The sequence below is a fragment of the Meriones unguiculatus genome, chromosome 5, assembly GCF_030254825.1.
Source record: "Meriones unguiculatus strain TT.TT164.6M chromosome 5, Bangor_MerUng_6.1, whole genome shotgun sequence".
NCBI classification, from domain to species: domain Eukaryota; kingdom Metazoa; phylum Chordata; class Mammalia; order Rodentia; family Muridae; genus Meriones; species Meriones unguiculatus.
Window position 1 is genome coordinate 111883945 of NC_083353.1, and position 16467 is coordinate 111900411.

The window sequence follows — 16467 nt, forward strand, 5'->3', positions numbered from 1 at the left end:
TTCTAATATCAAATGCTAATTAATATGTTCCAGAACTTCACAAAGGACCAGGAAGTCTAGTAGAAGGAAGGAACATGCCAAATCTTCTGCTGGAGGCTTAACCCTTCACTAAAATGATAGACACAGGCGTCCTCCTCATGCGTGTGAGTCACATCGGAAAGAATCATCCATGCTGGAAGAGAGACTGCTAACAGCCGGCCCTGAACATTCTCCCATCCACCGGCCTTCAAGCCCACTGAAGCGAACACTTCAGGAAGGAAATAGAGCAGAGCCGAATTCCCAGCCATGTGAAAAACTGTGGGTGGGAGGAGCTAGCTCTGAAAAATCCCAACCTTGCCTGTCTCCTACATGTGCCTGGGCTTGAAAGGTGTCTCTTATCTACATTCAGGAGGGATGCCCTTAGGATACAGGTAGTCCTCCACAATGGGCCACCCCCTCCTTGTTCTTTCCCATCCCTTCCTGGCACATCTTAGCAAGTTCTCATCTGGTGACATCAAACCAGAACTGGCACATTCAAGCTTTTCTGCACTGAAAAAGCAGCCGAGAGGTTCCAATGTCGCTCAGCTTTAGGTAGGAAAAATAAAAAATGGAAACAGCTAACGTTTATAGCAAGCCTCCCGAGCTTCAGGCAGTCCAGCGGGTCACATGCACTTAAAAAGGCCCAATGCAGCAGATACTATGACTTTTATGTAACAAGCACTGACTTCCAAAACAGTCAATACCCTTGCGAGGGCAAGGCCCTTTGATGTCTTTTATTCTATGTTGGTCACTTTTCTTGCCCTGTGGCCAAACACCTGACAAGAAGCAAGTTAAAGGAGGGAGGCTTTATTTTGGCTTTTGGTTTTAGGGAACACAGTCTGCAACAGCAGGGAAGTGGTAGCAGGCAGTAATGGGAACACCAGGCGCCTCACTCACACTTTAGTGGCTCGGGAAGCAGACAGCTCGGGTTGGGACTGGGACCAGGCTATCATCAACTAGTTCTGTTCTCAGAGCTCAGTGTCTTTTCAGTAGGCCCCACGTCCAAGAGGGTCCACAGTCTTTCAAAACAGCACAACAGTCTGGGAATGGAGGGTTCAAACACATGGGCAGGAGACATTTCACATCCAGGCCATCCCATCCCACCTCAAGCCCTCATTAGGTGCATTTTTTTTTTTTCAAAACACCAAGTGCATCCGGCATAACCACAAATCATCACTAGAGTCCTATGGTTCCAACACTTCAAAATCCCCAAATCTCTTCTGAGACTCAGGACAGTCTCTTAGTTGTAAGCCTCTGTAAAACCCAAAGACAAGTTACATATTTCTAGCATGAGACGGTACAGAGTAAACACTCCAGCTTCAATAGGGAGGCACAGGAAGACGGCAAGGAAGGATGGGATCAAAATCAAGACTGAAGCTCAATATGGCAAATACCAACTGTTGAACCTTCACGTCTGACATCCGGGGATCACGGTAGCACCCATGACCATGCCTGTTGTATTTGCAGTGAGTCATGACTACGCCACACTCCAACGCTATACTGCCTCGAAACCAGGGTTCATTACTTCTAAATTCAGTCTCACTCGAAATTTCAGGATCTGTGTAGGATGCAACCAGATGCTTTGACAGATGTACCACAAACGGTTCTAGTCCAGGTCCTGGTAGAGTCCTTGATCACTTCTGCAGCCTCAGGAGCTGGATCTTTGTTGTCTGTTTCAATCAGCATTTTGTTCTTCTAAACTCTGTGATGCCTCAGCGAGGCTCTGCTCTACAGCCTTCTGAGGCTTCTCTAGCCTACAGCTCCAAACTCTTACATATTCTTTCTTTAACTAGGTCTTAAGGCCCCGAAACCACAGGGTCAGCCTTATCAGAACAATGGCCTGAATTCCCAGTACCAATTTTCTGTATTAGGCTGTGATCAAACACCCAAGAGGAAATGACCTAAATGAGAACAGATTTATTCTAGCTCGTGGTTTGAGGGGACACAGTTCAGCATGCTTGGGAAAACTTGGTCAGGAAGCTTAAAGACAGTAGGAATGTTGGAGAGTTTGCTCATACCTCAGCAGGTGAGAAGGCACAGAGATAGGGCTGGAAACAGGGCCAGGCTTAATAATCTATCCTCCCCGCCCTGGCTTTGTATCTGCCAATCAGGCAGACACTAAAAGTTTCTGCAAACGTCTATACCGCCACAAGCAGCTGGGGATCAGGCACATGAGCTTGTGACACTTTGCGTTCAAATGAAATATGTCTTCTGTGAAAAAGAGACCAGAGCACAGCTGTCAGCCACCCAGAGCACCAAGGGCCGCACGCTGGGGTCTGGGGCCCTGACGGTATTCTCAGGGTCGGGTGAGCATTGGAGACAGTGTCTGCTCTTTTTCCCCAGCCTTTTCTTTTCCATCACAAGTCTGAATGCCATCTCTAAAGTTTCCCTCTGAGAGTCATCCCACCTCCGTCTTCCCGCTTGCTGCCGCTTGTTGGGGAACTCTGTGGCTTGGCACGTCTCAGTCTCTGAGGGCATGGGTGACTTATGGCCTTTTGTCTGTGTGTGGCGTGGATGTGACTTGCTGGTACCTTGAGGCAGTGTCGGGGGGGGGGCTGTAGACTATCCCAGCGCAGCTTTCCCAGCCCGGGCAAAGCAGCACCAGACAGCTGTTGTTGCCTCTCCATTCGGTGAGAAGAAGGAGGAGGAGGCAAACTATATAATGTTTCTAGGTAGGTGGCTGGACGGGCAGGGAGAGACCAATGTCCTGGCTCTTGATGCTGGCACCTGGCTCTCTTTGTCTCTCCATGTCCTCCTGGCCTTTTTCAGATAGATGCTACTATATCTTAGGAACATAACTAGGGAGTTATAACCTTGGGGCATAGGGCTCTTTTCTGTGGGGGCTGAGTGTCAGAAGTTCAGATGCTGTGCCTGCAGAAGACATACTTGTGGAGGTCATGTCTCTGCTCTATATGCCCCCCTTCTTCTCACACTCAGGATGCCAGCAGTAAAACCCTGGTTTTTTATTGCCTTTTCATCTCTTATACCTCCCCATCAATAAGTTCTATGAGCCCACGAGCCATGCTTTTTCCCACATATAAATGCCCAGTCTGGGTCCATTCTTAACATAGAATAGGCACTCAGTGTTTGTTGAATAATAAATGGTCATTTCATTCTTCCCTGAAGCCCCAGCACTGGCCTCAAGCCTAAGGGCAGCTCTGAGACTCTCTGACAGGATGACAAAGCATGGTCCTCACATTTAGGGTAGAGAGTCATCTGTCTTAATGCACCAAGGAATGGGAAAGATGACAGATTTTGCAGAACTCAGTGGGACTTCTGAGATCACACAGTCTAACATTTTCATCTTACAGATAAGGAAACAGGATCTAAGCAAGCACCTTTCCCAGGCTACCTAGAACCCAGGAGCAGAGACAGCTGTTTTGTTTCTTAAAATCTACACACCAGCCATTTCTCACCAGAAATGCTAGCTGATACGGGTTCAGCTCAAGCCTGGGCCCCTCAGTTGCTAGCTTACTCCCTAGTCTGGTCTTCTCCAGCATAGGCCGTACCAGCAGGCCCAGGATTGGAGCTCTTGTCCCCCACTGACTCACTCATTCTCTACCATGCCTGGTCTCCTGGGAAAGGTGACAGTAATTTTTTGATACATTGATCAGCACAGACCATGCGTGACACATGGTCTGGATCAAATGTGGGGTTGGCACTAGAATGCAGGCCAAGTTGCATGGTGAAGGGGCATGGCAGAAGAAAACAGACAAAGCCTATGAGGGGAGAAGGCTCATTCTTGTCCTAAGAAAGTTAGTGGAAAGGAAAGGGACGGAAAGCCAAAGATGAGACATGGGGGTGGGGGTGCAATGGGGAGAGGATGGAAATGTGATCTTTCTCCTCCTGAATTGCACGGCGTGTTCTGAGTTCCTGTATCATTTCCTAGGCATCCTTTCAGGACACACTGCCTAATAGGGCTGGCGGGGTAGGGAAAGGTGGGCTGGAGGGAGGAGAAGGGAAGAGAGCAAATGGAAATTGCTGGAGTTTATCAGTTCTTAGTACTCTTCTAGGTGTGCAACCTCGGGCTCAGGTCCCAGCTCCTGGAGAGGCAGGAGCAGGACGTTGGTTCTGAATAGCCAATGCCATCCAGGGAGGCTGAGATCCTTTAGGCACGGTACAGCCTTGCTGCCTTCCTTGCATGGAGACGGCTCTCCCCCATCACCACCAGTGGCTCCAGAGCATGCAAGGAGCCACCATCTGGGCCTGTAAGTTTTCTCAGACCAAGAGGTGTGCAAGAATGCCCAATCTAATTCTCAGGGGGCAACTGGTCCACCCAGAGGGCCAAATCCCCACCCCCTCACAGGATGGGACACAAACAGCTATGTCATGTCTGCTTTTCAAGAGAGCCATGACTGCTCCGTGAATAGAAATCATCTCTTTGAGCACCCATCCAGCACTGGCCAGAATCACTCACAGTGACCCACCAAGCTCCCAGCCCCTTGCCCCTCTCTCTGCAGCCCTTTCAGGAGCAAGAACAAGAACAACAGGCTTTTCCAGGGCCTAGAGCAGAAGGCATGGGCTCTCCTCACCTTTCCCGGGCTTTAAGGCTCTGCTCTTTAGCCAGAGGAGTGCCACTCCCGTTCTCTGCAGATGAAGCTGCCAAGCAGCCCAAAGCCCAGCGTAGCTGAGGTGGTCTCGCTAGCCCTCACTCCAGCCATCTACTGGACTTTCAGCCATAGGCTCTCTGGCGGTGATTTTGTTGGCTACTTCATCTTTATGGAATCTAACCCTGTTTGAATAACTTTCAGTCTAGCCCCTTTTCTCCACGTTTTGCTTCTACCAATACAAAAACAAGCCTTGCGAACCCAAGCTGCACAATTCAGTAATTATTATTTATACCCGCCTCCTGACTCCTGTTTCTTACGCCCTAGGGTGCCCCTGGAGTGTCAAAAGGCTCCAGGCTCATCCGACCATCCCATGAACGACTGCATCTCTAGCCACACGGGAAGCTGGAGCAAGGATTCCCACCTCCCAAGCAGCCCACGTGAAAGGAGGGAGGGCACGCAACTCACTCCAGCACGTCGCGGTTGAAGGGCTTCTTGCTGTTGCCCAGGAACTCTCCTATCATCTGGCGGCTGAGGCCTTTCCGCTGGAGGAGGAAGTGGGCCACACCGATGGGGGTGTCGGGGATGAAGCCACGAGAGATCAGGAACTGGATGCCTTTGTCCGGGTTTCTGCAGACCGGTGGGTGTGGGGAGGAGAGAGGAAGTGGAGGCTGCTTGGGGCTACTGTCCTGTCTCCCGTAAACCCTGGGGACCCCCCCATACTTCCCAGGGACCCCCCCCCACGGGCTCTCCATGGAAGCAGCTGTCACCTGAACATCACATGTAGTGTGTATGGGGGAAGGGGTTGGGGTAGAGGGAAATGGGGACAGGTATGTGGTCTGAAGTGAGAAGAGGAGGTCTATCTAGCTTAACAAGACCCAGAGCAAGTAGAGACGCTCCTGTCTTTGTCCATGCCCTGAGGTGCTGGATAGCCCCCCCAAAGCCCCCCAGGTGAGCTGAGAGGCGGGAGCTGGTGCTTACTGGGTTGGAGGAACTGAGTGAGCACCAGGAACCATTCCTCAAATGTTTGACATTTTCGGGACATCCAAGCTCGTGGCTGTCTTCCCGGCAATTCGCTTGTATTGTGTTTTGTAAAGGGCCACCTTCCCATATATGGGGGGAGGAGGAGGGGCAAACAGGTTCTTCACCAGGGATAGTCTGGGAATCAACTGGCTTAAAAGATGAGAGCCTCTGCTTTCGTGTGCACGCAGAAGTGATCTGGGGGTGATGGTGGTGTGCTAGGGCAGGACTGCGCTCACCGCGTGGGCAGCCTGATCTACAAGGAGGTGGATGGCTCTGGCGGCCTCACCTTACCCCTTGCCGGCAGGTGACTGGTGTGCCACCTTCCTCTTGCCTGGGAGCCTGCCCGCTAGTCTGTGAAATGGGAGGGAGTGCCCTATCTCTAGATACGGCTGGGAGGATTTTGAGCATTGTGAGGCCAGGAGGCTGTGTCTCACTCATCTGCACGGGACAGGCCTGACATGCAAAAAATAAACAGTTGTATGAGTACATGAGCACAGGAAAGGATTTCTGCTCTGGGCCGGGGGCTACGAGCAGAAGGATTGAGAGACGGTTACTAAGCATCCCGTGGACTTTATGTCTCAAGGGGGTGTGTGCCTACTTCTTCTGTGTAGCCCTGTGTGTGTTCTTACACAGTCTTGCCGGGGTCTCTTGAGTCGTGGCAGTCTTTAATTGCTCTCCTTCCATGCCCTAATTCCCTCTCCATCTCACTTGGTTCTCTCTACACTTCCTTCCTGTCCTTATCTCCTCTCCTCTTACTAGGCCCCATCTCATTAAAACCATTTAAAAAGAAATTGTTATTGTGGGGAGAGAGCATGGCCTTAACGGGAGGTCAGAGGTCAACTACTTGAACTTTCCTTTCCTTTTCCACCTTTGTGTCTGTTGTGGGGGGCGGAACTCCGACTCCACCATCTCCTCATCTTCGCGGCCCCAGTGAAATAACACCGCTTTCCTAACTTCACTCTCATCCTCGACTCCTGCTCAGTCTTCATATCACCTGTGCCCAACTCTGCATTTTCCCACTTTCCAAACCACTATTTCGCCTTAAAGAGTAATAGCTATGAGAAACAAACAAACAAACAAACAAACAAAAATACAACGTATCTGCCTTACACACTCCTTGGGGGCTCCGGTGGGGCCCGGGTACCAGGCTAGGCACAAACCGCCTGGGAGGACCCTGGGAAGATGGTGTTAGGGCATGGGAGCCTTCAATACCTCCGCGATCCCTCCCTGCGGTCCTCCCAGGGACTCCCAGCCCACTCACAGGTTGAAGAGGTTGAGGCCAATGCGGTACAGGCGCTTGCGCAGGGTGTCGGTGGAGAGCGTGGGGGACCTGCAGCTGGCCGGGTTCTCGCAGTGGTAGCGCGGCAGGCTCAGGATCACCGCCTGCAGGGCCTCCTTGGAGGCGTTGGCGGAAACCTCCGAGGCAGACTTGGCCGACTTGGTGGAGGCGCTGCCGCTGCTCAACTGCTCGGAGCTGTCCAAGGGCTCGGCCTCCGCCCCTTTCTCCGCTGGCTCGGCCCCCGCCCCTTTCCCCGCCGGCTCGGCCCCTTCCTCTTCCTCCCCGGCCTCGACGGCCACAGCCGCCTCCTCCACCACCACCTCGGCCACCGCGGGTTCGCGCGCGCTCTGGGCGCAGCTCTCCGCCGCCGCCGCCGCCTCTGAGTCCTCACCCGGAGGCTCCTTCTGTTCCGAGGCCGGGGCTTCCGAGACCTCCGGCGCCGCGCCGTCCCCCGGCTCGGTCTGGACAGCCGCCGGCTCGCCTGTGGCCTGGGTGGTCTGCGTGCCCAGACAGTTGGCCACCGACAGGGCGGTGGAGGAGGAGACGGAGATGTTCTGGCTGGCGATCTGCACCGTGACGTCCCGAAAAGCCATCATGAGGGTACCGCCGTGACCCTGCGGCAGGCCGCCGGGCTCCTCCCCAGACACCGGGGCGTCCTGCGCTTCGGTCTCCCCGGGGCCGGGCTGCCCGGCCTTCGGGTGCAGCGCCTGGTGAAGCTGGTAGGCGCCACTCTCCTGCAGCGAGCACATCGTCTTGAGGCTCCAGGTGCTGAGGGCGTCGTCGATGGACTTGGCCAGAGACTGCACCTGCTCGGTGAAGGAGTCCTCCAGTTCGGTGAGCGAGCCCGCCAGGGTGGGCGGCAGGGAAGGCGAGCGCCCCAGCGGGAGCCCCAGCAGCCCGCAGCCCTCCAGGAGCGCCTTCTCGGCCACCAGGCTCTCGGCCGTGGGCGCCCGGACCTTGCGCAGCGAGATGCGCCGAGGCAGGCGGCTCTCCAGGAGCGAGTTCCGGATCTTCTCGAAGTTCTTGCTGAGCTGGTACTGGCGGAAGGCGGTTTGGATGGTGCACGCGGCGCGTCGGGATACCAGGTGGCCCCCGTACTTGTGTTCTAGCATTTCAATCTGCAGCAGGGGCGGAGAGAAGAGGAGGGCCTAGTTAGGGAGGGCGGAGGTGGCGCGGATCAGATCGATGCGGCCCAGCAGGGACCCCACACGGTAGCCGACATCCACAGACCCCAAGCCCGAAGTCCGCAGCAAGACTTCTAGAGGCAAGGTGAAGGATTCCATCCAGGATTCCTGATGCCCCATGCCGCGGTGGACAGGGGTGTGGGGATGGAAGTCCATTTAGCTAATCTTCCGATTATCAAAGAACGCTTACATCAGAGACGCATGCAGTGTTTATGAGTTATATACGTGAATTTATATTAAAATACAGTAAAAAGGTACCAGTTAGCATGATAATTAATATTGATAAAAACATTAGTAAAGATACTTAGAGCTTAATGATGGCTGTGCGGGAGTTTATTACACTGTAAACAGATGGACAAATTGTCCATCTGCCTTGATGGACAATTAAAAAGAATTAAAAGTGAAAACTTAAACAGTGATGTCAGGATCAATCAGTCAATCAATAACACACAATTGGAACCCCCACCGTGACCCCTGCTCACCCGAGGGCACCATGTCACCGTGCTGGGGTGCTTCTGTTTCCTTGGGGGCACTGACAGCTTGGCATCTGGGTTTGACCATTTTTTTGCATTACCAGCCCAGATTCAGGCACATGGGAAGAACTTAGTAAGAGTGCACGTAATGAGATGGACAGCAGGCCAAGCGAGCAGGCTGAAACTAAGGACGTAGGCTTCAATAGCGCTGTGAACTCCTCGGTAAGGCCCTTGAGCCCTCTGGGCGCGAGAAGGCGAGGACTCTGAAATTTGGCTTCGCTCACCCTCGCCCTCCGCTTACCCACCGTGCCCTTCTGCAGCTGTAAATCTGGATTTGTGCACTGAGGGCCAGGGTGGCACGGCCATTCCTCCACTCTCCAGGGATCAGGAGGGGAGGGGCACAGGTAGATTTGCTCTACGTGGAGCAGATGGAAGGGCAGGCCCAGCCCTCAGGATAGCATTGCAACCTTCCTCCTGATCTACGCAACCCACAGAAGGCTGTGTCTGGGATAGTTGGTTCAGGGCTCTAAGCTTCACGGGGAAAGCATCTACAGTCGAGTACATGTGTTACAGGGAAGCCTTGAAGGTGACACTGATACGCATACCAGGATGGACTTGGAGACATGGCTCAGTGGCAGAGGCCTTGCCTAACACATGTAAGGACATGGGTTTCATCCCCAACACTGCTTTGAAAGTAATCATACCGGGGCTGGAGGGATGGCTCAGAGGTTAAGAGAACAGGCTGCTCTTCCAGAGGTCCTGAGTTCAATTCCCAGCAACCACATGGTGGCTCACAACCATTTACAATGAGATCTGGTGCCCTCTTCTGGTGTGCAGGCACACATGCAGGCAGAACATTATATACATAATAAATAAATAAATGAATCTTGTTATTAAAAACATCATACCAAGTATGTTGTCTATCAGATTACTAAACATTGAGCAGCTTAAAATTATATGTATTTTTTTCATGTTCTTTACATCAGTACTCAGGACACAGTTCACCTGGGTTCTCTGTGTAGGGCAGTATTTTTGAGGGACTTTCCCACCTGAGTCAAGGCTGCATCTCTGTTCTACGCCCCCGTGGACATGCTGGATTCAGCACTGAGGTCCAGCAAGCCATGATTTCTTTTCTGTCTAGAATGATGTCTGCAAGAGCAGGAACAGATGCCCCAAGGCAGAAGGCCAGGTTTCTCAGAGGCAAGTGAGGAGCTACATAGAGAAGCCAGGTGGGCTACTCTCCAGCTATGTGGTAGGCAGAACTCCAGGATGGTCTGAGTGAGTCTTCACCCTGTTGTACTTAGCCTATATAATTTCCTCCATTTGAATATGAGCTGTCTAATTGATGTGATAGACACTGTTCGTATCAATTTACAGTATATTGGGAATATATTTCCAATCAACTGACTTTGGGTTAACCGAAAGGAAAGTCATCCTGGTGGGTCTGACACAATTGGGTAAACCTTTTAAAATAAGACAAAACCTAAGGTGGATGATTTCCTGTGCGTCTCAAAGGAAGAAACTGCCATGTTTTATGTGGAGAGTAAGATGAACAACACCCCCGTGGACCCCCTTTGTTGTATCCTTTCTCAGGGACCATGAGGAACTCATTCAAGGGCTAGACTTCACATCGCTTTCCCATTTCTACTTCCTGGAGAAACCAAGATCCAAGAGTATCTTCACAGGTGATAAGATCCTGTAAGCAACTGAAGGAAGATGTGGAAACTCGCTACCTAAGATAGTTCCAATATGGTAAAGACTCCGTCTGCTTGGCATAGTATCACCCTCGTTAGTTTTCTTGTCAACCTGATACAATCTAGGGTCATCTGGGAAGAGAAGAACCTTAACTGAGAAAATCTCTCCTTCAGATTGGCCTGTCTTCAGGGCATGTTCTTGATTAGTGATTGATTTTGGAGGGCCCAGCCCACTGTACCCTGGAATAGGTGGTCCTGAGTTGTGTAAGAAAGCAGGCTGAGCAAACCATGAAAAAGAAAGCCAGGGAGCAGCATTTTCCATGGCCTCTGTTTCAGGTCCTGCCTTGGCTTCTCTCAACAATGGACTGGGACTGCTAAATAAAACCTTTCTTTCTCAAGTTGCCTTTGGTCATGGTGCTTATCCCGGCAATAAAAAGTGGGCTATGATAGTTATTGTCATACTCAGAGGCAGAAGACTGGCCAAGATGACTCCAGGAGGGTCTACCCTCCAGCTCAATGTCTGTGCTGTCTGAAGAAGCCAAGTTTTAGATTCCTATCTTTGGCCTACCAAATCCTTCCTACACTTTAATCCTCCATTGCACAACTCTGAAGGGTCTCCTAGTGGCCCGTACTTTGAATGTTTATACCCCAGCTTGTAACACTTGCAGCCTTTTAAGGAGGTGAGGGTTATCTGGCAGAAGTAGGTAAGTAAAGATGGGTGATAGCCAGCCCTTCCTCCTGTCATTTTTGTTTCCTAAGGAAGTGAACAGCCCCCACCACTACCACTACAAGCTGAGATGCTACGCTGTGCTTTCTCTGCGATTATGGATCAAACCCTCTGAAACTGTGAGCCAAAATACATCTTTTTCCCCCCTTTAAATTGTTTCTCTTGGGTGTTGTAGTTACAACAACACCAACAAGTGCAGAAAAATTGGTGCCACAGAAGAGGTTGTTCCTGCAGTTAAATCTGACCGGGAGGTGCTTAGGCTGTTGGAACTGGTTCGTAGGGAGAATTTGGAAGAGTTTGGAGATAGGAGCTTGAGAAACCCTGGAAGCAGAGATTAATTGGTCGGAGCTTGGGAGGCTAGAACAGTGATAAAATCGTGGATAGTAAAGACTGTGCTCATGAGACTTCAGACGGGAACAGTGACTCTATTGGGAACTGAGCTACAGCCGTTTGGATACAGCCTGGAAACAGTTTGTCTGCTTTCTGCCTGTGCTCTGAAATTTTAAGTGAGTCTGAATTAAAAAGTAACAGGAATTTGAAGACAGCACAGCATTCAATTTTTGATATGGGTGTTGTTGCGTGCTTTCAGTCAGGTATGTAGTCACCATTTGGATCGAAAAGCGGTGTAGAAATACATGAAGAACCTCGTTTGTCTGGAATAGCAGCTCTCCTGGATAGCTTTACATGTCAATGCCACAAGCTAGAGTGACCTGAGAGGAGGGAACCTCAATTAAGAAAATGCCTCTGTAAGATTAGGCTGTAGATAAGCATGTAGGTTATTTTCTTAATTAGTGATTGATGGGGCAGGACCCTGCCCATTGTGAGTGGTGCCATCCCTGGGCTGGTGGTCCTGGCTTCTGTAAGAAAGCAGGTTGAGCAAGCCATGAGGAGCAAGCCTATAAGCAGCAGCTCTCCATGGCCTCTGCATCAGCTCCTGCCTCCAAGTTCCTGCCCTGCACGAGTTCCTGCCTTCACTGCTTATAATGATGAACGGTGAGTGAAATAAACCCTTCCCTCCCTGAGGTGCTTTTGGTCTTGGTGTTTTCATCACAGCAGGAGTACCCCTAGCTAAGACTGCAGCACATTTAAAGGGGCGAGGCCACCCGCTGGAGGCTCCAGGGTACTGCACTGCAAGCTCATTCAGAAGACTCACCTTCCCAAGAAGAGTGTCACCGGGGCACTCTGCTTGTAATGGACTCCCCAGAGAAGTACTTTCCCTGGTCCAACCTTACAGGCACTCAGAGGCTGTTGTAGCCTTGGTGTAAAAGGGTTGAGCTGCTGCCGAAGCTCTCGGCAGAACTTGCCACTCAGTTTTGCAGGCATCTCCAGAATGTAGAGAGTTACGAGGTGATGGAGGCATGGACCCAGATTTCTAAGGAAGGGCTGGGGTCACATCCCCACTTCAGGGAGCCCCTGACAGAGAAATGGGTGAAACTTTGAGGGTGAAAACCTGAGATACAGTAAGATCTCAGGACGCTAGAGACGCCAAGGACTTGGACCATCTGTCTGCCAAGGAAAGAGGTAGGCACTGGTGGAATCGGCACCCCCTTCAAAAAAAAAAAAAAAAAAAAAAAAAAAAAAAACCAAACAAACCAAAACCAAAAAGAGGCCATGTGGATTGCAAATGGCAGGGCTGCCTAAGCTTGATAGAGCTTAGAGGATGCCTCAATCACCAGTTCTCAGGCATGGAGCTAGAAAACTTGACGTATTCCCTGCTGAGGTTCTTCTTGCTGTAGTTCTTCCTTTCGTTTCTATGTTCTCATTTCAACATTTTTGGGACATGAATATTGACTCTGTGACACTGCATGCAGGAAGTATGCAACTCATTTAAAAAGAAAAAAACAGAGGCTCACAACTAAGAGATTGCTTTGAGTCTTAGTGAGCCTACAGTCTTGATTCCCCTCCCCAACTTTTGGGGGAACATATTCATTGTTCCTAGTGTTCAGTTTCCTAAGGACAGTTGTTTTCAAACATATCGTGTACTTTGACAGTATTTGCTTCCTCTTTCTCCCTCTCTTTTGTTCCCACTCCCCTGAGACTCTGGCTTGTGGATGGTGTTGAAACCGTTAAGACTTAGATCTGTTTAAATTTGGACTAAATGCATTTTGTATTATGACATCCACAGATGGAGTGTTTCAACTTGAATGGGAGATGGCCTCCGCAGACTCATATTTTAAATGCTTGTTCCCAAGCTGGCGATATCCTCTTGCGATGTTCTAGAACCTTTTGGAGGTGGAGCCTTGCTGGATACTAGGGGCAAACCATTGAAGGTGGTAGCCAGAGTCTGTTTTTTTTTTTTTTTTCTTTTTTCCTTTCACACTGTCTGGTTCCTCATCTGTAGTGTTGTGAGAGAGTCCTACCACATGCCCTCACGACTGTGGACTAAGCTGTCGCTCCATGCCATCCCCTCTGGGATGGAGCTGAAGCTGTGAGACCCCTAAGCCCCCTTCTTCCCTTGAGTTGTCTCTGAGAGCCAGGTGGTCACAGCGATGCAAAGATACAATGGAAGCAAAGCAAAAGAAAGCCCTGTGAAGGCCCAGTCTTTGCCTGCCATTTTCACTGCCAGATCCACAGTTCTTGGACAGTCCCCAGCACACAGTCAGCAGTGAATAAATGAAAGAATGATCCCCCCCCCCGGGTTATCTTTGTGACTGTTAAAGTTTTCGTCAGACTCAGAGCAAATGACCCCACAGCCTCTGTCTCCTGTGGACATTCCCTCATCCTCCTGTTTCTTACCCACATTTCCAACTTCCACCCTTCTATCTGATGCTTGTCTCCTGCCTTCAGACTCTCTCCCAGGTCTCTGAAAGCTAAAATATGGTCCATTTGACTCTCCTGCCCATGAGGCAACAGCTTACTTTTTTTCTATTTTCCACTGAACCTCTGGGAAGGCTAATGGACTCTCAGTCTTCTTTCTAGACAGTCAGACTCCCCATCTAACCCTCCCTTCTGCTCTGCCTCCTTGTTCGTCTGTTCTACACTTCCTACAACTTTGGAGCCTCTCTAGAAGACCAGCTCAATGGCTTCTTCAGCACTGGTTCTCTCTCACTCCCCCTCTTTCCTCCTTTCTGCAACTCTTGATGCTCCTCCTGTGAAACTCCTTGACACCCAGAACCCTGGTTCCCAGCCAGACTATCAGTCCTAGACTCTGCCTACAGAATCCCTATGCATGCCAGTCCCAAATGCACACTGTTTTAAATTCTCCACATACATCTTCCTATCCATTTCAGGGCCTCTTCTGTGTCTTCCATGTTGGGAATCTCAGAGAGCAGCGTATGAAGGCTGATAATTAGCAGCTAATTAAGAGGGGAAGCACCTCCAGGATAGCCTCTGTCAGGACGCTAAGTACATTCCCCACTGACCAACCTCATACCTTGCCCACTATCAGAATGCCACTCTAATAACTCTATGAGCAAACATCACACAGGAAAATAGCCCCTTTCGGATTTGCCTCTTCTGTGCTGTTGGACCTTGGCCATGTTTTTGACATCTCTTATCCATATTAGCTGAGGCCAACTCTGCTGAGCCCGAGGCTTATTGTGAAGGTTAAATGAGACTGTGAGGCTCCCGACATATGGCATGTACTTAGTAATTGGTAATATTTGAAGATGATAATGATGCTCATATGTGCGTCTCAGATCTGTCTATCTGACCCGTGACCCTGGAGCCACACGCCCAATGGACCTTACACACACTCCTGTCTGCTGTTACAAAACCACTCTGTGCCCTTCCTCACCTCATCCCAACCAGCTCTGCCTTCTTTGTTTGCCTCTTAAAACTTTAATCCTCACACTCTCTGACCTAGGGACGCTGTGTTTGTCCCTGTGTCCTCCTTCCCTCTGTCCTCTGAGTTGTCAGACTGAAGCGCTCACGTCACCTTTTGCAGTCATCCCTGATCTTTCTACCATAATGTCACCACAAGGAGCTGCCTCTGACTACTTCCTCGGGCCACCCTAGCAGCCTCCTGCTTCTGACCCTTCCTTTTTCTGACACTCTATGAACCTAATCCACCTCTATAAACCAGATGGAAACACAGAGTTTTTTTTTGTTGTTGTTTGTTTGTTTTGTTGTTGTTGCTTTGGTTCCATCACTCACAGCAGGTGGGAACTCTCCCCCCCTTGCTTTTCCAACCCAAAGGATATGTCTGGGCCTCCTCTATGCAGCTTATATAGCAGCCAGACTCACTGCTTATTCTCCCTACCCACAAAGAGCTCTTCACTGGGCCACTGCTCACCCTCTCTTCTCTGGATACATATGCTCCCCTTTCTCCAAGACCTGTCCCAAATTTTGCTTTTCCCTTCCAGAAAGCCAGCTTAACCTGCCAGCCAGGACAGAGTGTTGTTCACACTGACCTTTGACACGCTGTTTCTCCATGGATTTGGGGGGGATATTTAGATTACCTACCCCGGACTCTGCAGAAGCGTCAGTTAGTTATTGGAGACATTTGCCAGGCCTCCGTTACCCTGGATACTCGAGCAGTGCCTAACACAGAGAAGCGGCTCGTGGAAAGCACAGAAGTTCAGTTATCACGTCATCACCCTCTGCTCCGATCATTTTTCACAGCCATCCCCTACTGGCTCCAGCTGTTTCTAGTACTGCCTTCCCGTCCTTTCCAGCCTCCTATGATGCCTGCGCCTCTGCTCTGCGCTGAACTCTCAGCATGCCCGTGTTTCCCCTCAGAGCCATCCCTTGTGCCCGGTGCAGGGCCAGACTCAAGGCTGGAGTATACTAAATGAGTGTGGCCATGAACTAAAACGAACTCTTTCCTGTGCTTGTGGGAAATTAAAAAACCCAGACTTTATCTCTGGTCTAGTCTGGGAGCCAAATTCTCCATCTTTCCTCCCCCTCCATATTGCTAGACGATTCTCATAGGACTGAGGATCTCTGCAATGCCCCCACCCCACCCCGTCAGGCTCACCCAGTTATTCTGATCTGTTCTTAACAGGGTCAGGTAGAGAGCTGAAAGCTTACGTGGCAGCCTGGAATGCCCAGGAAGGAGCGGGTGGAGGATTGGGGAGACAGCTGGACCCACTGGCCATGGAGCAGGTGTATTCACTTCTCCCTGAGCCTCATGATTCATGGGTAATTCACTGTGGCCCTGCCTGCTTCCAAGAGAGCCATCGCTCAGCTTCCGCCAGGAGCAGCAATGAGGGACTATCATTAGAACATGCCCCCCCCCCCTTTATTTTCAAAGTCAGGCCAGCTGAGCCTGAGATGGGACCTGAGAGTGGAGAAAGAGGTGCTGGCTGGGGGAGGGGCACAGTGCTGAGGAGCCTGGGCTGGGCGAGGTCTTCTTTCAAATTGAAGCGGGGAGGTTTCCTCTGGCTTCAAGGTCTCTCAACTGAGAGAACATTATAGCCAGTCATGTTGTGAGTTTCTGGGGCTTGGCAAAGCAAACTCAAAGATCAGGCTGGGATCAGAGACCCCCCCCCCACACACACACTCAGTACAGCACTCACTGCTGCAGAGCCCACTTGGAACAGCAGCTCGGGCTGTGTGCATTGATCTGTGGAGCCTACATA

At 50.7% G+C, this 16467-nt stretch overlaps 1 protein-coding gene across 19 annotated transcripts in view; it reads right to left on the bottom strand.

Moving 5' to 3' along the window:
* Iqsec3 (IQ motif and Sec7 domain ArfGEF 3) overlaps positions 1-16467 on the bottom strand; it is an 89324-nt gene that overhangs the window by 25182 nt on the left and 47675 nt on the right. For all 19 annotated transcript variants that reach the window (XR_009591944.1, XR_009591943.1, XM_021632620.2 and 16 more), the window contains exons 4-5: positions 6850-7985; positions 5034-5195 (exon numbers count right to left, since the gene is read on the bottom strand). Coding sequence is in view for 17 of the 19 variants with exons in the window: in XM_021632620.2 (XP_021488295.1) it covers positions 5034-5195; positions 6850-7985 (1298 nt within the window). In the remaining 2 variants the exon portion in view is untranslated. The remainder of the gene's footprint in view (positions 1-5033; positions 5196-6849; positions 7986-16467) is intronic.